This window comes from Solenopsis invicta, chromosome 6 (assembly GCF_016802725.1).
Source record: "Solenopsis invicta isolate M01_SB chromosome 6, UNIL_Sinv_3.0, whole genome shotgun sequence".
Classification (NCBI taxonomy): Eukaryota; Metazoa; Arthropoda; class Insecta; order Hymenoptera; family Formicidae; genus Solenopsis; species Solenopsis invicta.
The window spans coordinates 18077753-18100613 of NC_052669.1; the positions used below are offsets into that span (position 1 = coordinate 18077753).

The 22861-nt window shown below is 30.9% G+C and overlaps 3 protein-coding genes across 3 annotated transcripts; 1 reads left to right on the forward strand and 2 right to left on the reverse strand.

Annotated features, from left to right (window-relative positions):
- Positions 1-1670: 1670 nt before the first annotated feature.
- Positions 1671-4672, reverse strand: LOC120358023. The gene is made up of 5 exons (XM_039450436.1): positions 4538-4672; positions 4192-4403; positions 3846-3981; positions 3617-3747; positions 1671-3443 (listed from the first exon to the last, which is right to left on the reverse strand). The coding sequence occupies exons 2-5, from the start codon at positions 4234-4236 to the stop codon at positions 3093-3095; spliced, it is 663 nt and encodes a 220-aa protein (XP_039306370.1). The 5' UTR covers positions 4237-4403; positions 4538-4672; the 3' UTR covers positions 1671-3092.
- Positions 4673-4894: 222 nt separating this feature from the next.
- Positions 4895-7280, reverse strand: LOC120358112. The gene is made up of 6 exons (XM_039450837.1): positions 7159-7280; positions 6204-6283; positions 5862-5974; positions 5416-5716; positions 5219-5280; positions 4895-5101 (listed from the first exon to the last, which is right to left on the reverse strand). Exons 1-6 carry the CDS (start codon positions 7278-7280, stop codon positions 5012-5014), a joined length of 768 nt encoding a protein of 255 aa, XP_039306771.1. The 3' UTR covers positions 4895-5011.
- A 6986-nt stretch (positions 7281-14266) lies between these two features.
- On the forward strand, positions 14267-14957 carry LOC120358024 (condensin complex subunit 1-like). Its single transcript, XM_039450437.1, has 2 exons — positions 14267-14670; positions 14758-14957. Exons 1-2 carry the CDS (start codon positions 14588-14590, stop codon positions 14921-14923), a joined length of 249 nt encoding a protein of 82 aa, XP_039306371.1. The 5' UTR covers positions 14267-14587; the 3' UTR covers positions 14924-14957.
- Positions 14958-22861: the final 7904 nt, after the last annotated feature.

Here is a 22861-nt window from a genome sequence, read left to right on the forward strand (position 1 = left end):
ATTTTCTTGTAGTCGATTTTGAGAGCTTTCCAAAACACTATAAATAAGTTTATTTTGGTTAAGGACTTTCCGAGTTATGACGCTTGAAGGTAACAGTACACCGTAACTTTCAAGCCTCACAACTCGGAAAGTACTCAACAAAAATAAACTTTCTTATAGTGTTTTGGAAAGGTCTTGACACCAGCTATTAGATTCTGGAACCAAAAATGAGGTGTCCTATTTAAAAAAGTTAATGTTATTTTGATCTGACCTTGGCGACGCCATCCAAGGTCAAACTGATAAAATCAGTAAATAGATCTTTTAAAACCCTACAACTTTTGTCTGAAACATTTTTCTTTAAAATGTCGCGTTTACGAAAAAATCGGGTGGGACGGGTGGTCTCGGACACCCGGTATATATATATATATGTGTAAATATAACATACATGCATACATAATATTTTTACATAAGTTCCTTTAATAATTAAGATAGCTTACTTTAATATAGTTTAAACGCACTATTTCATTATCGTACAAATCAGAAATAGATATGAATAATTTTTATTAATATTTTATAAAATACGGTATTAAATAGGATGATGCAAAATAACATATTGTTCACCAGTGCTTGCAGTATAAGCAAATAAAGGAAAAGAGTCGTACAAATTATCATATTTTACCGACAGCCACTTTGTATTTTGTTTCGACTTTACTTCAAAACCACCAATGTTGTCATTAAGACCTACATTTAATAAAGAAGAACAAACAAAAATTGGGACATTTTGATGAATAATAATAAGTTGAACTTCTACAAAAACAGGACAAGAACTTTTGTCAATTCCATATGCCAATATCATTGTAGGTTGATATTTAGTACCTTTATAATTAACCCAATTGGCAATAAAACATGGTTTAGAAATTATATCCTTAGGTAATGACAACGCAAAAAAATGAAAATAATCATGTTTAGTAATATCAAAAAATTTTCCTGATCCAATTTGAATAGTAGGAACAATGCTGTTTTGAGCCATAAGTCTATAACAAAACGAAAGCTGATGTCGAATGGCAATAGAAAGAAGAATATTTTTTCTTGACGTAACAGTAAAAATTTTTTTTAAAATTTTATGAAAGCTTTCAAGTCTTATCACTGATAACAACATTGGTCCAGATTTTATCATAACACTTGCGTAATGAATCAAATTGTGATGTTTGGGTTTTAAACGTTGATTTGTACATTTTACATATTGATTATGATGTTCTAAAACCAATATTTTAAATGCAGATGCAGATTCCTCTGATACTGACTTACTGGACAGAAACTCTATTATTTCTTTTAATAACAAATATAATTTCCAGAATGGGTCATCAAATGATTTTACAAGGTGTCCAGTAATTATTCCGAAAAGTCTACAAAAGGTTAACATTTCTGAGGCTGTCATTTTTAGTTTGCTTTTTGTTGCAAAATCGTCAGCAATACAAGGTGGTTTATTCTGTGCATCAAGACCATAATCAAACATTTGCAAACTGTAATTGAGACCTGCCAAGTTAAAATCACCTATATTAATAAAATTATTTATTATTGGAATCATATCATAGTGAGCGATACCTTCTGCAATATCATGCATCATATCAACATAGATATTGTCTATTACGTGAAATGAAGTAACTGTGTTAAAAATACACTCTTCTTTGATTCCGGTTAAAGAAACGTTTTCTAAGGCTACATCAGCACTATAAGATTCACGTGTTCTAAGAACAGATTCATCTTCCAGACAAGTAGTTTCAGAAATAGTACGATGTAATTTGCAAAACCTACATGTATAGTTTGCCCGGAAACTTTCAACAAACCCACACATGGCGTGAAGACCCAAATTGTCACCAAATAATAAACCTAGTACAAAGTATATTTTATAAATGTTACCATTTACATTAATTGTTATTCCAACGTGTTCTAAAAAATTCAGCTCCTCAATTAAAGGTGCAAATGTTTTTTTGTTTCCAAATTCTTTACGATCTTGAGACTTAAACAAAAGAACCAAAAAGAAATTCTCCAAACGAGATATACATTCAGGCGGCAAACATGGTATATAGCAATAAACTCCTCCAAGAGAAGCACTATGTGACCCTAATGGATTGTTTACTTCCCAATCATCGTAATACACAAATAGTGGTAAAACTATATCATTATTTTTAAAGCTTTCTCTTTTACTATGCCAAAGTTTGGATTGGATAAAGTTTTTTACACTATTTGATTTTTTAAGTGAATTAATATAAGAAATTGTTGCAGTAAAAGCGTCAGGTAGTTGAAAAAATTTTTGTAATACTTGTCTCAAAGGTATGAAATAGCCACAAACATCTTTAATTTTTTCAGTAGTGGAAGTTCCAATTCTTTTGCGGATTCTTTTTTTATGTATGTAATATTTAACAGGAGCTATATAATTGCCACAAGCCTTAAAATATTTCATGCGTTGGTATTCATTTCTAAGATGATCAAATTGATTTTCAAAACAATGAAACATTGATATAATATTTTCCATTGTTTCATTATTACAATTTAGAGCAGTAAAATGTGAAACAATTTTTTCTTTTAAGATAGAAATGTGACCACTTATGAGAAATGTACAACTGTCCTGAATAATAGATTGAATGTATTTTCGCGGAATTGAAGATGTATAATACAATTTTGCAACAAAAGCATCACAACTTTTTCTTACGAGAGATTTAAATTCGATAGGAGTTATTGACGAAGATTTATTGTTACTTAATTCTATTGAGATTACATCATTGTTACTTATATTAACATTGCTAATAAGACAGGATTCTTTTTTTCTTTCAATTTGTGTTTCAGTAGGTTCAATTAATACTTTAGATACATGTTGTTCAGAAGCAGGCCAAGCAGGAAAATTATGATTAGATCCAATTAAATGGCTTCGTAAAGAATTCCATGAAGACCATTTACGATTGCATCCATCTTCACCACATTTAAAAATTGTTAATGAATCAATATGTTTAATGTTAAAATGTACTAAAAGACCATTAACAGACGTAATAGTCTCTTTGCATAAAAAACATACAGGCATGATACAATCTGAATAATTTTAACGTTTTAAAATTTTAAAGTAATTTATATTCTTGAATTCTTGCTAAAACGGCACTAGTAAGCTGGGAATTCTTTCGCTTGTCCCACGTAGTTTCAAAGTCGTACACAGCTCTTTGCAAAAACATAAATACTTGGCCTACTTCAAAAGGATATCGGATATTTAAAGCATTGCAAGACTTTACAATAAAATCTATGGCTCTTAATGGTGTCTCCACTTCGTACCTGTAGTTATTGATGACAACAAAACATTGACTAATGTCGTCAAAACTAGGGCCAACTATTATTGCAATAGGTTGCGAGGTTAAACCAAATGAATGTAATTTGATCGTTCGCTCATGTAATCTTGTTTCAAGATCAGCAATTGTCTGCAAAAAAAGATAATTTTATGAGATAAATATGATTTAAATATTTAAATTTTAATAGTTTATTTATTCTATACGCTACACACACACACACACACACACACACACACACACACACACACACACATACATATACATGTATGTAATGAAATAGATTATTTTAATTGTATTCGTACTTTTACATGTAGAAGAAACCCTTCTTCACATTCCTCTCTAGAAGGTCTCCAATTCCTCGGTTGGCCTTTTTTAACTGTTATCACAGGAAATAGATGACATATCAAGGATAATGTTGCAATTGTAGAACCATCTGTTCAGACGAAAATAATAATATAAAAGGTACTGTGATTATAATAAAGTTATTTTCAGTAATTACAATATTATGGCAAAAAAGAATATCTTTTATACCTGGCGTAAAAACATTATTCAAACGATTTTTGGCTTTAGATTGTACTTTATCGATTATAAAGGCAGATAATTTTGGCCATGCAAGATAAAGTTTTAAATTGCAACCTGGATACAACGTTTCAAAGTCAGTTTCCAACTGAAAGTAAAGAATATAAAAATACAAATCACACATTTATTTTCTAATTAAGTTTTTAATTTTCTTACAAATGTTAAATATTAATTAATGATTTTTTTCCATGTTATATAATACAAATAAAATGAAAGAAATTGGAAAACTTATATTAATAATTGCAAATTAAAATTTTTGCTGTTCAATATATGTAAAAAAATATTTTAATAAGCTTACCAATGTATAACCTAGAGAATCAGATAGAGCTGGAAATTTAGCCATATATTCATGGCAAGGTTCTTTATCAGATAAAAGTTTTTTAATTCTTTTCTTAGCAGTCAAAGACCAATATTCTTGAACTTTTTGCCACGGTTTTGAATTATTTTGTAACCATAATAGATATTCTTCATAAGGCAAAATATTTTCATTGTTATCGTTACTTAATTCGCCTATAAAAAATAAACAAAAATTAAATTTTAGATAAATATTTTTTTGTATTTAGAAACTTGTATTGCCACCTATTACAATGATTATTAAATATCAGACTTTTAATGATATATAAAGAGACTTGTACAGAACTTACTATCAGTCTCATCTTGAACCACATCTTTCAAATTGAGCAAGCCTACTTTAATAAGTTTTCTTCGTATTGAATAGTATTTTGTAAGAATTTTGCCTCTACCCTGTGATTCACCTTTTTTGTGTTTTATATACCATACACTCTACAACCAAAAATGCTGATAATGAAATTATGTTATACAACAAAATGTACTAATTATTTTTTAATAGAATTATGATTATACAATTTATAAAATTTTTATTGGCAGTGTATTATGTACATAATTTACTCATAGTCAATAGTTTCTATAAATTTGATTTTAATAGTGTAAGATTATTTAATAGCTTATAATATTATTTACAAAGCTAAATTTACCTTTTCTTCAATTGGAAATAACTTTTTGACGTGATTACTTAGAAAAGCTGCTCTGTTACTTGTGATATTATTATTAATATTACAGCTTAATTCATTGCTCACAATTATTTTTGCAAGCTTATTTCATGAATCATTATTTAACTTGCCCTCATTTTTATATGAACGCAGCAACAATAAACCATCATCGGATTTTTTCAATAATGCTTCAAGATCCTGCATAATAATAAGAAATAAATTTGTATAGTAAATTTGTATGATACGAGTGAAACCTAAATGCCGAGTGAAACTTATTTTAAGTGGGTAATGTAGAAAATAAATCACATAACTTACATATCTGTCACTATTATTTGCATGATTCAAATCATGTTCAATTAGTTCACTCGACAATACATCTAAAAAGAGAATAATTGATTAGAAGATAAATAACAGGAATGTAAAAAAATAAAAATTTTAATTATAAAATAATATAAACATAGTCAATTTATATTATATTAAAAAAGTGTTAACAATACTCAATAAATTCTCACCACTATATTCTGAACCTGTGTCAGGTCCAGATATTGTAATTAAGCAATTATCCTGAATATTATTTACATCGATTAAATGTTGTTGATCAACAGCTACAACATTTGTATATTGCTGCGCAGTAGTAATGATTGTATTTTGAGGTCTCTGATTTGTTGGAACTACTGCATTTTGAGATTTGTGCTCTGTTAAAATTATAGTTTCTTGTTGTGTTACAACTTTTTTATTTAGATGTTCTGTATCTGATTTTAGTTTTTTATTAGGATTAGTGTCAATAACATGTACTTGCTCTTCTGTTTGTAACTGCAGAATGTAGAATATAAAATATTATTTCAAAATAATTAAAAATCACCAAATTTAATATTAACAAGAGGACAATTATACTTGTTTTTAAAGACAAGATGCTTCATTTAATACCTAATATAATCATATAAAAAGAAATGAATACCTCGCAAACATAATTCTTCAAATTTTTTTGAAATTTTCGTCGAGGTCCTATTTGTGGAATTAATAATTTTAAATCTTCCTCTGTTAAGATGTCCAATTGCTCTATTTCAATATCTTACGCTGTAAATAGCAACTACTGTATAACAGTTTCATAATAAATCTTATAAACAAGATAAATTGAAAATTTAATTAACATATAATAAACAATATATATAATACAAATAAATTGAGCAAAATAGCAATGCCACAAAAAAACATACACAAATCTTGTGTTTAAATATTGACACCTGGCAATTAACACCTATCAAATTTCTCTAATTATAGACGTATATTAATAACGTACCTACGAAATTTGCAATTATTTCTGCATTCAATCCCCATTCAGTTAATAAACTGTTTATATTATTATCCGACATGTTATTCCTAAATATAATGTTAATAAATACATAAATATATTCTTTCTTACCTAATGAACATATATATATATATATATATATATATATATATATATACATACACACACACACACACACACACACACACATATAAATATATATACATCACGATACCAAAATGAAAGTCAAGTTGATATTATATATAATATAATATTCAAAATAAGTATACAACAAAAATACAAAGACAAGCTCTCGCAAATGGAGAGAGACCGGCAAACAAATGCGACAGAAGCCTTCACCCCTCGATAACGATTTGGATCGTTGAATCTCGATCTCAGATATGTAGCGTTCGTCTGAAGATCTTATGGACTTTACAGACACCAGCTCTTCTTCATCAAATGATTTATACAGAATTTATTAAAATATTAAATTAAATTAATTAATATAAACTCGAAAGATTTACTAAAATACTTTGATAGCAGATGAGCCATAACCTCGAATAAAAACTTAGACTACGTTTCATTTAACGCATAATATACATGACATATCATTTTATCCTTGTCCAAATGTTAAACAAGGACGAAATGATACATCATGCGTATCATGCATGCGTGAAACGGAACGAAGCTTTGCTCGGTTTCTTGTATATGAGCCAGGACGAGAAAGAAAGAGAAAGAGACTTATTGAGAAGTTAGATCTTCCTTCTCTGCAGGAAGATCTGGTGTCTGTAAGGTCTATAAGATTTTCAGACAAATGCTACATACTTGAGATCGAAATCCAAATCGTTATCGAGGAGTAAAGGCTTCTGTCGCGAAGTCTGCTTATCCGTCTCTCTTCCTTTGCGAAAGCTTGCCTTTGGTTATACATATGAGCACTTTTTTATGCAAAAAAAATTTTTGGTACCTTATACGAGAACAAAACACCATATGATCCGCAGGAGCACGTGCAGGACGTTCACGGGCAGCGTCACTAGCCGTGTTGCTGCCCGTGAACGCCCCGTGACAGATGAAAATCGCGCCAGCCATGTCGCCTTGCTCGCCACAGCGCGGCGGTGCCGTGCTTATCGACAGGCCGGCCACGGGCCACGTGCAGGGACCCGTGGCCGGCCGAAACCGAAAAGGAGATGTTCACAAAAGGAGAGCGCGCACGAACGTGTCTCTTCTTGGCGTCCCTACCACCTCGTTTTCAGCGCGACTTTTAACATAAAGAGCAACAGAAGAACGTACGATACTACGAAACTGCAATACACATTATTACTTACCTTATAACTTATTTTTTCACTTTTTAGATCAGTCACATAATTACGTACAACACTACATACTTAGCCATGAATCACTTAGTTACACACTTTTGTTGCGTTAGTTATAGTTGTTAGCTACGGCAGCAAACTTATAGTTTGTAATCGGTATGATCACAGCAAACAAGTATACTTAGCTAAGAAATCTATATAGTAACAGTAGTAGCAAATTCTTTAGCTATAACAGCAAATACAGTTTCAGCTAACCATGATTAGCTGCAACGATGAAAATTTTTCTTTCCGTGATATATATTTTTCGGATGGACACACACATGCGTACGTTTATCGAAAATTGCTCCCAAATATCGCTAATTTCACCCGCGACGTCGTCGATTTTGAACAACACCTATTAACTTAATGATGCCAATTACCGCTTCGATTTCGAACGCCGAGGCTCGCTCCGGAAAACGACTCCGATTTCATCTGTCAAACCCCGCATCTCATACACACAACTCTATCTTTATTTCTTCGATCTCTTCATCTCTCTCTCTCTTTCTTTCTCGCTTTCTCTTTCGCACATTTTCTCTCTCTCACTCTCACTCTTATTCTCATTCTCTTTGTGTAACTAATATTTCTAACATCCTACACTATTTTCCAAAATCTTTGTATCAGAATTAATTTCTTTAATACTATTAAAAATTATAACGGCGTGCGACGAAATATTGTGATATTCCGCGTAACACTGATGATATCGCAATAATTTTTTTTAAGTACAATTTAACATAGAGAAAAAATATCAAATAGAAAAAACTGCAAAATTTGACTTTTTTACAAAAATATTCATAAAATTTTTAATTTTTGAGATAATTCAACCAAAATTTAGAGGTGTATTCTCAAGATAGTATATTTTCAGATAAATTTAACATAATGAACAAATTCAAATAAAAACAATTTTTCCAGATGTTTCCATTCTCTCCCCGATTGTTTCAAATATTCTTAAAAAATTTATTGTTAAACAAACATTGAAGAAAAAAACTTTTTTGCAATATTCATATTTTTTTGTAAATTAAAACATTTTTCAGTGAAAATTAAAAAGAAATTGAGTTATTGTTATCAGCAATAAAGTTATGAATTTTTATACAAAATGGTAGTTAAACTTTTATTTGTTTAGATCTTTATTAATTTTGCAATTAAAAATTCTTTTCGCACAAAATTACATCTTCCTGAGTACTATAAATGTGCAAAATTGAAAACATTTCTGAGAATTGACTGATCCGTTTCATACGGAATAGCCCACATACAAATAAACTGTTTATAGATACTTGTTGTAGAAACTTAATTAAAGCAGATTTTTTCCCTCACTGCAGTCTGCAAACAGAATGCTGCAATTTTTGCAACAGATATGGTACGTGCAAGTTTCTTGCAAGAATCTGCTTTATAGAATCTTTCGAAATCTTTCAAAGGACTTGAGCAGAATGAAGAAACAGATTGTAACGTTCTGCTGGCAAAAAGATCTGCTGTAAGATTTATAGCAGTCTTGCAGCAAATTGCTACTAGGGTATATACAGAGTGTCCCAAAATCTGCACCCTCGGAGTATATGATACTTTGTGCTAAAAGAAATAACTTTTTCCTTTAGCACAATTGCGAAGGACAGATAGTTTTTGCGGGACAGCTGATTAAAGTTAACGAATAAGCGTTTTTAGATTTGCGACGCTCAGGAACGACGTGCGCGCTCCTCATTCACTTGTTCCTATTGTGTAGCTAGTATATGTGAATAATATTTTAAGATGCTAATGCGGTTGTGTTATAATTAGTTTACCACATTTTAAGACAGTTTTAAACATAAACATTCCAAGACAGTTTTAAATATAAAAATCAATTATAAATATTGAATCTCAATCTTCCTTTCCGTATTGTTATTGCTTAAAATATGAAAAATTAATAAAATAAATATTAATTTTATTCATTACGTATTAAATAAATAAAAAAATTATCTAATTCTGTAAGTTTATTTGAAAATAAAGAATAGTTTACTAATTATGCAAGCTATGATCATGTATTCTTCTCGCTAGACGCACGAGAAAGAAAATATGATATGATCAGGTTGTAGGTCGGTGTCCTCACGCTCTGTACGAGCCCGTTTTACTTTTGAATAGCGTAAAAGAAATTTACTTGGTTACAAAATTTGTTTGAAAAATAGTGTAAATAAAATTTCAATTTTTATTAATAAATATTTAACGTAGAACAATATTCTGAAAAGTAAACCCCGAATAACGTCTGATGTCGATTTTTGTTACATTTCTTACAGTCGTTTGTTATATCAAAATATAAAGAAATCTGTCACTCATTTTAGCTCAAATTAATTTCTTCAATTAAAAAAAACGGGAGTGTCCAAGTTGCGCACATACACGATTGAACACCACCAACCATAGCGGCCGATGCCTAAAATATTTCCGTTGGTTGGGTTAGATTAAATTACGTGATTGGTGGTGTCCGATCGCGTCTGTGCGCAACTGGGCCTTACTCAAAAGAACCATTTGTATTTTACACAAATATACGATTTTACATATGTTTAAAATATTATTTCCCAACAATAGGAATAAATCTACACGATTTTTTTGAACTCGACGTATGGAATATGAAAAAAATAAATTAAGAAACGCAGTTTACAAAGCAGTTTTCTTGCAGAAAATTTTATTTAGACAACCGAGAGATTTATCTGAATTAAAAGTTTACGTTACAAAAACTAAAATTAATCAAAGAATCTCAAATTTTATTACAGTTATGCAGCATATAAACAAATCCAACTTGCTCCTGTTTTAATTAATATGTTTTATCTTTGTTTTTATTTTAAAATGTTTTCATTTTTTAATATTTTGTAAATCTTTTTTACCTTTTATTGACATGTTTTTTATATTTCTTTATTTTAGTATTCTTAGATCTTGTTTTTCTTATGATTGCGTAATAATAAAACAAAGTTAATTGTTTAGGAAACAGCAGTCGCAAGTTATTCGAAATAATTTTCAAAAATATGCCCATATAGAAAAATATTGTAAGTTGCGCAATGATAACAGTTACAATCTGTCAAAATTATATCAAATAACGGGCTGTCGTATTTTTTGAAGAATTAATGCATTTTAAAAGCATTACATTTATAAAAAAAAGACTAAAAATATTACAAATAAAAAAAATATAAAAGATATGTACAAATTTAAAATAACAAAATAATGTAGGAAATATTACAAAAATAAAAAATATTCTAAAATATGTAAAAAATTTGCAAATATGAAAAAGGTAAGAAGCCAAAAAGAAACAGAAGCAAGTAAAATTAGTTTATCTCAGTAATAGTGATAGTTAAAAATTCTTTAATTCTTTTAGTTAAGAAAATGTAAGACTTATCCAGATCAGCCACGCTGCTATTTTGCAATGTAATCTTCGAGTAGAATCGCATTTTGAAACTATTTTTTTAATATTCTATATTTTTCGAGTTTTAAGAAATCGGACGTGCATTTATTCTTACTGTTAGAAAATAATGTTTTAAACATACTTAAAGTTGTGTAGTTGCGTAAAATACAAATAGTTCTTTTTAATCAAAGACATCAATTTGAGCCAAATTGAATGATTTCTTTATATTTTATTAAATAGAATAAATAGCACTATTTTTAAATCTCATTACACGGGGTCTTATTATATCTTATAATTTGTGTTATTTGATAGTTATTTGATAGTTAATTATTTAATATTTTATTTATATTTTCTGTATCATGCTTTAGTGAAATTTAATTGTAATTCTCAACGTTTTCTTTTTATTACTCTATTATAGGAAAAGCTAGTCTAGAAAAATGGTCACGTATTTCTCTACGACGTGCCGGATTGTGCGAAAACCATTTTACTATAGATTCATTTAATCCAAATAGTAATATTAAGAGATTAAAAAAGGACGCAGTGCCAATCCCATTTGATTTAAGTGTCGCTCAAAATAATTTCAAAGAATGTGACAGAAAAAGAACGAATTTAAATGAAACAGAGGCATATATATCTGAAAATATAACGAGGCAGTTACAATCTGAAAAGAATGAAACGAACATAACGTCACTTACATCTATTTCCAACAATATATTAATTGAAGAGCAATCACAAGAGCCTCCATTAAAAACTTATAAATCAAAGCTGAATTTTGACAACTCAGAAGGAGACATTAGCGAATGGATACATCTTGAGCCAGATATGTATAAGTAAAATTCAACGGCTATTGCGCATAATTATGTAAAGAACATTTTTCAAAGCTCAGTGCCAGTTCCATTTGAATTTAATGTTGCTCAGAACAATTTAAAAACATGTAATAAAAAAAGAAAAAATTTTAATAAAACACAAGCTGAAAATCAAGCTGAAAATATTACAAAGCAATCACAATTTGAAAAAAATGAAACAAACGTTACATTACTTACATCCATTTCCGGACAATATATTAATTGATGAGCAATTACAAGAATCTCCATTAAAAACTTATAAATCATGGCTGAATGATGTTGACAGCTCTCAGAAGAAGAAGATACTAGCAAATTGACACATCTTGAGCCACGTATGCGTAAAAAAGCTTCAACAGTTGCTGCGCATATTAATGTTCAGAACGGAAATGCAGAAAATAAAGAAAATATAACAAATAAGAAGCAAAACAACATTATTAAATCTTTAAAACGTAAGATAAATCAATTACAAAATAATATAAAATTTTTAAAATATCAATTACGTACCGCTCGAAAATATAGAATACCAAAAACACAAAAGCAAAAGAGAAAGTAAAACAAGTTTGTAAAACAAATAATAAATAAACAAAATCTACATCCCATTGCAAAAACTATGATAAATTTGCAGCTACATCCGCCACGTACGCCATATACGCAAGAAGAAAAAAATCTTGCAAGGCAATTATATTACTATTCACCTTCTGCAGTCTGTCGTTTAAGAAAAGCAGGTTGTAATTTTCCGGGACAGCGAACAATTCGAAGGTGGCTGGAAGAACATGATATCATACCAGGATTTTGTGACTTTATATTTCAAAAATTAAAAGACAAGCTTTCTCAGATATAAGGCGTGTTGTCCAGGATAATATATAATAAATTTATACGTAATCCTTTTGTTAATACGTGTTTTTGGCATTTTCTGTTTTAGGTTTAAAATCTTAATGAATAAGTTTTTATTACTTTAACAAATATAAAAAATTCTTTAGCAACTCTTGTCTATGCATTTCTAGAAAACATTTGAAAAACAGAATAAACAAAAATTGTATATAAATATTGTAAGTAATTTTAACGAAAAAAAGAAGTTAGAGAAATCCATATTTTAATAGGTAAAAATTTTTTTCAGATTTTTTTAATAAAGTTACCTCGGTATGCAAGAAGATCTATCTCGATAATGACAAACGATCGTCCCGTCAAATAGCTGTTGCTCGTGCGAATCATCTGATCAAATTGCTGAAGGAGTCAAAGCCGCTAATCAGAGCCCAGCTTTGACTTTGCTGTAATATTGCACGAGACTGGAGAATTAAACAGTGAATTGCTACAGGTAAATAAATTCAATAATTAAAATATAGAAAACGGATTATCTACTGCTTTTTCATTTACAATTTTCACAGTATGTAATCAACTTTATACAAAACTACACAGGAGATAGACAAAAAAAAATAACGTAAACTCCTGAGAAATATACTATTTATTTTATTAATAAAAAGTTGACCTATTAATTATTTGTAAGAATAACAGCATACAATACTTAAATAGTCATCAGTTATAGCAATCTTATAGCATAACGATGGTATACTTGCAAAACGTTGTATATCTGAAAATAATTATTTTACAAAACGAACAAAAAATTATTTTTAAGTAACATTACATTACATTTACGATTATCGTTCAAGTCAATCTTGGACTTAATGAGAGGAAATTATATTGAGAAATAGATGTCATTTCCATTTTTTTAAATGTATTCTATTATAACATCAAAATCCCAAGGTTTGTCTTGAACGCCTCTCGTATTACAATCGTTAGTAGAGCGCTCCAAGATCGTATTATAACATCATAAAAAAACCAAAGAATCGGCGATAATGTATTGAATACAACGATACCAAAAACTCGATTTTGTTTTGGAAGTATACCATCGATAATATCTTTTAAAGGATATTGAAGAAGAAAATCTATTTTTTTATTCTACCCTTCCGAACTACTCATAAAAATTTGATAATATTTAAGTCAGGCAATTAAACTGATTGAGAGAAATGTTTAAGTTGTAAAAAACAGAAAGCAATTTTGAAAAATATTTTTTCCTCCAGCATTTAGTGTTTTAAAAAACAATTTAAAATATATTTTAATAAATATTATACGTTAAGGTATTATGAGAAAAATTCTCCATAAAGTATTTAGATACATCGTTAATATTATAGATAGCAGAATCGCATTAATGATAATAACGATAATAACTCAGGGAAACTCTAATATAACGACCAATAATCTGGACGTGTTAACGAAGATAGGATTAGATCTGCGCATGAAGGACGATCTTCTTTTAGCGCGAGATATTTGCAGAAAGTTAAAAATAACACAAACTAGCAAAGACGTCAAAACCCAAAAACCATTTTTAAGGTAAGTTTTTAAAGTGGTGAAATTAAATCGAAAAATAATTTGAAACTTTTGGGAAATTAATTAAAAACAAATTTTCTTATACAAGTATTCTAATCATGACACATTCCAAGAGATCTTGATATTATTAATAGACTTATTAGCATGGAAGAGAATGCTTATATTTCTTTTGCGGCAGATGCACCTAACGCTATATCATGTCAGTGATATAGTCAGCGATTATAATGTATTAATTAAATACAACTGGTATGAAAACATTGCATACAAAGAATTTTATTTTAATTGCAGTTAGCGAATCAAGGTAAAATAAAAAATCAGAAAAGCGCGTACGACTCCAGATATTAAAGTTAAAATTGGCAAACGCATCAATCTTGAGAAACTCGAATGCACGACGCGAGTTCCTCGAGCTAAAGATACCTCGATGCCCAGGATAATGGTGAAGAAGCCTTAGAGAGTGCGATGGACGATGCCAAGGCGAAGTTTGTAAATGGCGCACTTGAACATGAAATCGTTACTGGGAATGGATTGCTCGTGAAATTTGTGTATGTATTTAAATAATGAAAATTGCAAAAACTTGAACTTAATCGATTATTAAATATTGTAATTAACATATGCGCGATTATTTACAGTTCGCTGGTATTGGATGTATGCCAGTATCCCGACAAGTATAACAACGAAAATGTACTCAGCAAAATGATGACGATAAGCTCTGAATTTTGCGAACAATCTGTGCAACTTTTGATCACCAGATTGGAGCGATCGCCGCATTCCGGGATCCGATCAAATATATGCTGATTGGATTAAGTGATCTCGCTACTAGGTTCTTTAATGAGGTAGAACCATGATCGAAAGGCAAGTAAATTAACTTTTATGCATCAATTTTTAGCATTTATATCAATATTTTATAATTCATATTGATAATTATGTTTTACATAACATTTTAAAATATAATTTTTTTTCCAAATTTTGTATATAATACACATTATCTTATTTCTCATAAAAAAGCACATAATTAAAAGAATTACCGTATAGTATTATTATGTTAATGTTTATTTTTATAGACCTCAAGATAATATGAACATGCGTAGGACATGCGTTTGCATGTTGTCAAATCTAGCTGTTAATGAAAGAAATGATACCCGTGAAGGGAGTTTCAATTTGCGAAGTCATTCTTCGTTCAACTTTTTCACAAAAGCAACACTTTATATAATATAGTTTCGGATATATTATCGCTCTTCGAGGATCGTCATTTATGAGAGAAAAAGGAAGAAGCAGAAGCTGGAGAAATGGATCCAGACTTGGATGGATGGGGGAAAAGGGGATCAACATTTGTCTTTAATATTAAATGTTAAAGGAATAAATTAATTTGTAAGACCTAAAATACATACAATTTGATTTATAATTTTCCACTTTTTAATATTTTCAAAGTTATTTCCCTGTGTTATTTCATTATAACTAGCCTTATTGTGGACTGACAAAATACGTCACTTGGACGACAATAAAGCCAATAAATAATTTTTTTTTTCAAATCAACAATGTGCAACTTTGCATAAAATAATTGTAAAAATCACACATTTATATATTTATTTTTACCATTTGCCTTGATAAAACATTTTTAGAAAATTGCTGCGTATATTTTAATTATTGCATTTAATTTTAATTTTTCGAAAATATTTGAGTAAATTGCATTTTCTCACTCTTAGTTAATAAAGATTAATATCGAGAAGAATTTGATTAAAATCCGTTACTTTACTGATTAACACTTCAATACCTTATATCGTATATTATTATATAATTCTTTATTAATTTTTTTTTTGTAAAGTTTTGATTAATCTTTACGTGATATTTCGTAAAAACTGTTGAAAGGTCGTATTAAAATCAGATCAATAATCTTCACGTTTGTAAGTTAGAGAATAAAAATAATACTCAAGTATCATATATTTCATTGATTTTTATTACATTATTATTATTATTATTATTATTATTATTATTATTATTTATTGTGCCATATTAAACGCGCGTATTGTCATTTGTAAATCATGCGTATGCATGCATATGCCATTGTAGCAAAATAAAAAAGACTGGGCGCTTTCTGGTCTCTCTACGTCCCTGCCCAGAAATCGTCGGAAATCCTCTTTCTGAATTTTACGGCCTAGAGTCCTATATAAAGAGAGAAGCGACATTGATGTCCGAAGCTCTGATTGGTAATCTGATTGATACTTGATTGGCTAAGCGAGCAGCCATATTGTGACCACAGCTGTTTGTAGAATGATACGAATGGTGTTTGATGACGTTAGAGCGGTTTCAAAATGGCGGTGGACTCAATTGGATACTGAAAGTTGTGGTGAGGGTTCGATGTCGCTTCTCTCTTTATATAAGACTCTAGCCTAAACGTAGCACGAAAAACGGGACGAGAGAAAAGGGAGTGGAGAGGAGGGTATCCATGGAGATAACATCGCCGCTCGCTCCATGTCTATCACCGCGATGCTTTCTCTCTCTAATTGAAGGCCTAAACAAAGGACAATTACGTTAAAAGAGAAAGAGAGAGAGAGAGAGTTGCATTAAGATTCAAAAAAATTAAAAAAACTAATTTTTTTAAAAGCATAATTTGAAGACATTTCAATAACAAAGAATTTTGTAAAAATAAAAAGAGGGTATATTTATTCGTGGAAAGACATTTATTTCTTCTTTATCATATGATGCAATGTTAATTACAATTATTTTTTAAGTACTGCGTAAAATAAAATGTTTCTTTATTAAAGAACCAAATTCTCTCTGTTACTATTAAACATCTTTTTTAAATAAAAATATGAATATGCAAAAAATAAGCATAAACGTATTGATATGTATTAATATCAATGTTAATGTAAATAATTCAGACAATAATAAATAAAAAATTACGCGAAAGTAGACGTAATTAATCATTTGTGCACATTCTCGACCCCTGTTCTGGATGCAACACACGCGATACGCGTCAGATTTTATTTACAGCAAAATGGATGTTAGCACGGACAACAACCCACATCCATTTCTTGAGAAATGGATGTGGGTTGTTGTCCGTGCTAAAATCCACACTGTTTTTAAGGTGATGCTAAAGTCGTCCTTTTTTACCGACCGAACGTTAATTTTTGGGCATGCTGTTCTTCTAATTGCATTTACAGATTTAAAAATCTTTTTCCACAATTGAAGTATAGACAGTAATGTTTAATGGACGCTATATAAGGATAAAAAAAACAAAAAAAATTGAAAATAATTTTCCAATTTTTTTTGTTTTCTTATCTTTATATAGCGTCCTTTAACATTACTGTCTATACTTCAATTGTGGAACAGGATTTTTAAATCTGTAAATGCAATTAGAAGAACGGCATGCCCGAAAATTAACGTTCGGTCGGTAAAAAAGGACGACTTTAGCATCCCCTTAACGGCGGGTTGCAAAATAGATGTGACACGTAGTTCCCATTCTGGCCAGAACGGATGTGGGTCACTAGTGTACGGGAGTTTCAAAGCGTTATAGGAAAAAGGCCGCCGTGGCCGCTCTCAGGTTCCTCTCTGGTGTGACAAAAATTCAATCAGAACAATTATAGCAACCTGATATCATCAAACATTTAATTTTTCGTAGTTAGCAAGGCTGTGGGATGAACGGTACCTTGACGCGAAAAAGGGTCGTAATTTCTAAGTTTTGCGCATTCTTACTTCCATTATGTGCCCATATGGCCATATATTCATATTGTGTCATGCTTTCTCTCTCGCCTGAGCAAGATGCATGTTCGTAGCGCCCCCCACCATTTTATGCCCGCTCCCCGATCTAAACCGTGCTACCGTGAGACACGTACGTGCGCGACTTCACGTGTGTATGTAACAGCTGAGCGTTAGCGCCAAGGGACATCACATTTATCGCCCAGCAAACGAGAAATGATTGGATTGGATAAATCCATATGAATCATGTTTCTGAATCCGTAAAAAAGTATGGAATTTCATAGAAACTGAACACATTGAATCCGTTTCCTATAGACCTAATTAAATATAATTCATTGCATTTTTTTTACGTAAATCATTCAAATGGAATCTACGTGAGCAAAACAACATTTTTGTAATAGTTTCAAAAACAATTTTTACAAAAAAAAAATCAATTTCTTAGGAATTTTTTCCGGAAATTTTCAAGCGGTCACCCATCCAAGTAGCGACTCCGGTGAACGTTGCTTGATCTCCGTGATCGCTGCGAATTAATCTCTCATGATGACCTATGAATACTTTATACTGATATGTGTATATAATTATTAGATCAGATCAATATACGTTATCGAAAAAATGAAATATGTATAATTAAAGCATATTATTTATATAAACAAATATAAAATTATAGTTTTTTTACTAATTTTGCAAATGTAAAATATCTGAAATAATTTTTCTGTTATTTGTTTAAATAAAAATGCAATTAGAAAATATATATCAATATAATACAATAATTAAATTAAATATAAAAAAATTTTTATTAAAAAATCAATTAAAAAATATTGTTTGCTCATTGGGATGTAGATCAAGGTTTCTTCATATATGAACTTATTTTGTCTATTGATATGAATATTTATGTTTCTCAACAATACATGATGCACACAGGACTACAGGACTGGATGCCTTTTTCTAAACGTCATAAAGTCAATATTTGAAGGACGTCTACAGACGTTTATGCAAAGTCGACTTGCAGTCAACTCCGAAAGCCTGACTTAGAAAAGTTGATTTACAGTTGACATATAGATGGTTGTGCTGTTAGGGTAGTTAAATATAATTCATTGCATTGTACATTGAATATGATACCAAAAGCAAATGGCTAATCCACAATTACAGATTCAAACGAATAGACTTACGTTCATTGCATTGAATATTGAATATGATATCAAAAACAAATAACCAATCCACAATTACGGATTCAAATGAATAGGTCGCACGTTTTACTTTTATGTATATTGAATAAGATACAGAAAGCAAATAGCCAATCCGTAATTATTGATTCAAATGGATTACGGATAGAAAACGGATTCAAAAAATCCAAAAACTGGATTTAATTTCGTTCCATTTAATAATCCTAAATATTTTTCAATTATTTCTCGTTTGCCGCGGTGCGTGTACGTGTCTTTTGAAAACGCTGCTGGAGGGAAAGTGGCTACGCGCTACGATAATGCATCCTGAAGAAAGCATGACACGACGTGGTCAACTGCGGTGCTTGGTCAACCTAACCCTGTCCAAAAGAAAATTGAAGGTTAGAATGCAGAGGCACTGGTATAGACCAAGGTCCGTGGATTGGCGTTGGAGGGGAAGGAAGGTCGTTGCATAGCCGCCATTTTCGAGACAGCGAGTCAGTGTTAGTGTATGTACGTAGATAGTAAGGTACTACAGCTATTAGTTGTGTGAGTGAGCGAGTGTGCAGTAAAAGTATGGCCGCCGCCATTTTCGTTCCACATCGTTGAAGTGGATGCAACGACCTTCCTTCCCCTCCAACGCCAATCCACGGACCTTGGTATAGACAAGTGTAGGATACCTATCATAATACAATTACCAGAGGCGTTTACCGTGGGCTGACTATTTTTAATTAATTATCAGTGGCGTTTATCGTGGGCTGACTATTTTAAGTTTGTATTTGCCCATCTTATAAGCAAACGAGAATAAAGAAACTATGAAAAATTTTTGCGTTTCATAGAAATGGGCGATGGGAATGAAGGATTCATTCCAAATTGCCTACAAAATATTGCCATATTCATGTTCGACATGAAAATATATAATATAATTTTAGTATTATGTATTATATACATAATTTTCTAATGAAATGGCAATAAATGTGCTAAACATTTAGTCTGACTAACGTGTCAATCTCTTTTTGTTACATGCAGCGAAAAGAGATAGCGTAGTGTCAAAGTGCAATGTATATTACCAACACATTACGTCCTTATTCAACAGCAGAAACCCAACAGGTCGGACGAAAAATTGTTTCGCGTAAACTCATCCGCCTACAAGACGCAGACGGCCCGAGCGTGCCTGTCGAAATATACGGTACTGAGTTGGGCGGTTTCGCTCGTTGAAAAGACAAGGATGAGTGCAAAACTCAAATAATAATGGATCTCAAAATATTGATATTATCGACATTTTTAATTCCACTTATTGTTAGTAGATGGCGCAGGACCGTCGGAGTTCGGCCGTCAGTCCAGCATCGCCTTAAGGATATTAAACAATGAAAAGCTGTCGAATTCAGAAATTTTCTTTTATATACAGGACTTCTAGTGTTGAGACATGCATTAAAAAAAAGACATCATTTTCTAACGCTTCATGTAGCTGTGTTAATCCTTGTTTGTCCAGATTTGTGTAAAAAAGAATTTATAGATTATGCCGAAGCTTTACTGCAAAATTTTGTTTTACCTTTTGAAATATTATATGGGAAACAATATATATCACATAATGTCCACAATCTTTTACATTTATGTTCCGATATGAGAGTATTTGGTCCATTATATAGCAATGCTAAGAAAATTTGGTGTCATTGCTTCGTTGAGAAAGAACAGCGCGGTATAAACATCAATGTGAGGGAAGCGAACCGAGAAGGAACATTGAGATCAGTGATATGTTAATTTATAAACCAGGTCATGCTTCTCTATTTCAGGCGAGCCATGCTAGATCTTTCGATGCGAGCAAATAAGCGCGAAGATGCGCGTCACAGCCGATGCTTTCGAATTCCTGCGGAAGTGCGTTACGGTGTACATACATTACGGTGTATGTACGATCGCACGAGCGTGGTGCAGCTTGGTTGCGTACCCGTGACGCTAGTTACCATAAAAATCCTTATACGAAATCAGTTCTCTTAAAAACACGAAATTAAATACGAAAGTTGGGGACCAGGCACGAGTGAACATGCTACTCTCACACCAATATCATCGAAATCTCTAAGTTAATAGAAACGGGGCGAACTCCGACTCGAAAGGCTAATAATAAGCGGACAATACACGCCGCTCGCACAGGGCACACTCATTTTGCGCGAAAGGTACACACGCACTCGACAGAGAACACGCAATTGAGAATAGCGATTGCTAGACAAAGACAACACGAGACGTGACTAAAAGTAACGCACAAGAATAAGAAGAATTATAACGCGAGACTTAACTGTGAAGTCGACGGTGCTTTACGGAACGAAAAGTAATTAATACGCGACGTGTTCGTAAGGATCGGCGGAATAAAGTACGTGGCGCGCAAACACATATGTGCAGATGCACGCTCGAAACCGGTGGTTTTACAACAAAATTGTTCGTTTCACCAAGCTCGTTTTGACACCTTTGGTCCGACTTTCCTTCATTCCATTCTGCAATATGCAGAGGCCTTTAAATTGCGTATAGGTGCGACGATATAAAAGTAATTTTTATACGTATAAAAAATTTAGCCAATTTGAAACCGTTTTATTTTTCATGTAATGTGTGTGGGATTCTTTCTTTCGTAACTTATCAAAGCAGGCCTGCGTCTAAAAATGGTTAACTAAATTATTTTAGGCTTCTACCGCTTGCCTGTATTTCACAAAAATATTATGGCCCGATTTCGGTATATATGATAGGTTCCAAGCAATATTGTACTATCAGACTTATTATTCTGATTTACAAAAAATTAAAAACAATTTTAAAACAATCGTGCCATAGCACTAACAAACATGCTAAATAATATTTTATGAATAGAAACGTATTAAAACTTCTAAAAAAATAAACATAAACTTTGAAGACACTGAAACTTTTTCAGAACTTATGAAATTAATAATTCCATAGAATCTCAGCAAAAAATAATTCAAATATATTTACCATAAACATTTATTAATATTTATGTTGAATTAATTTAGGAAACTTGTCTTTCACTGATGCTTTTATCGACAGTCTTAGAGCAAATGTAATCTAATTTTGATACATATTTTTATTATAGTTTCGATAAGATAAATTGAATGGAATTTTAAACTGCTTTAATTGTTATTATGGTCTTTTAAACTTGTTAAAAGTAAATAACAACTAATTAATAACCTTTTTACAAGAGTCATTAAACACTGATCCAAAAGTTTTTTTAATAAAAACTTTCCATCATTTTTATGAAGACACATTTTTACCATTTTTTCAACTTTTGTACAAATAAAAATTAATCAGACGATGTATAAATTAAGAATTATCTACTTTTTATAGAGATTAATGACGAATTTAGTGATGTAGACACATTGTAAAACCGAGATGACTTTCCGGGAGCAGAAAAAACGTTAGAGAAAGTCGACTTCGGATCATAGTGGTGTGCGGACACGACCAGATTAGTACAATAAAATAAAAAGACTTTTACCCGGATTTAACGTGTAATTTTATATTTTTTATACCAACCGTTTTTCTATGACACCGACCTATGCATGTTACATCTCGACAATCAAAAGTCTAAAATATAACGAAATATATTTATTCTACATTCTTCAGTCAAACAAAATCATGTAATTACATCTCAATTTTTTTCTGGTTTGAACCATTTTCAAAGTGCAGTATGCAACAAGATGTACATACTATATTAAACGTTTTTAAAGATTAATATAATTTTTAATCTTTCTCAATTTCAAAAGTCCTATCTTAAATTATAGAATTAAACAAAATCTTTGCAAAGAAAAACATTTTTAAGACGTTTTAAAATGCAATTTAACGTGCTGCTAAAACAAAAGCAATTGGAGTAACAGATTTATTGTTC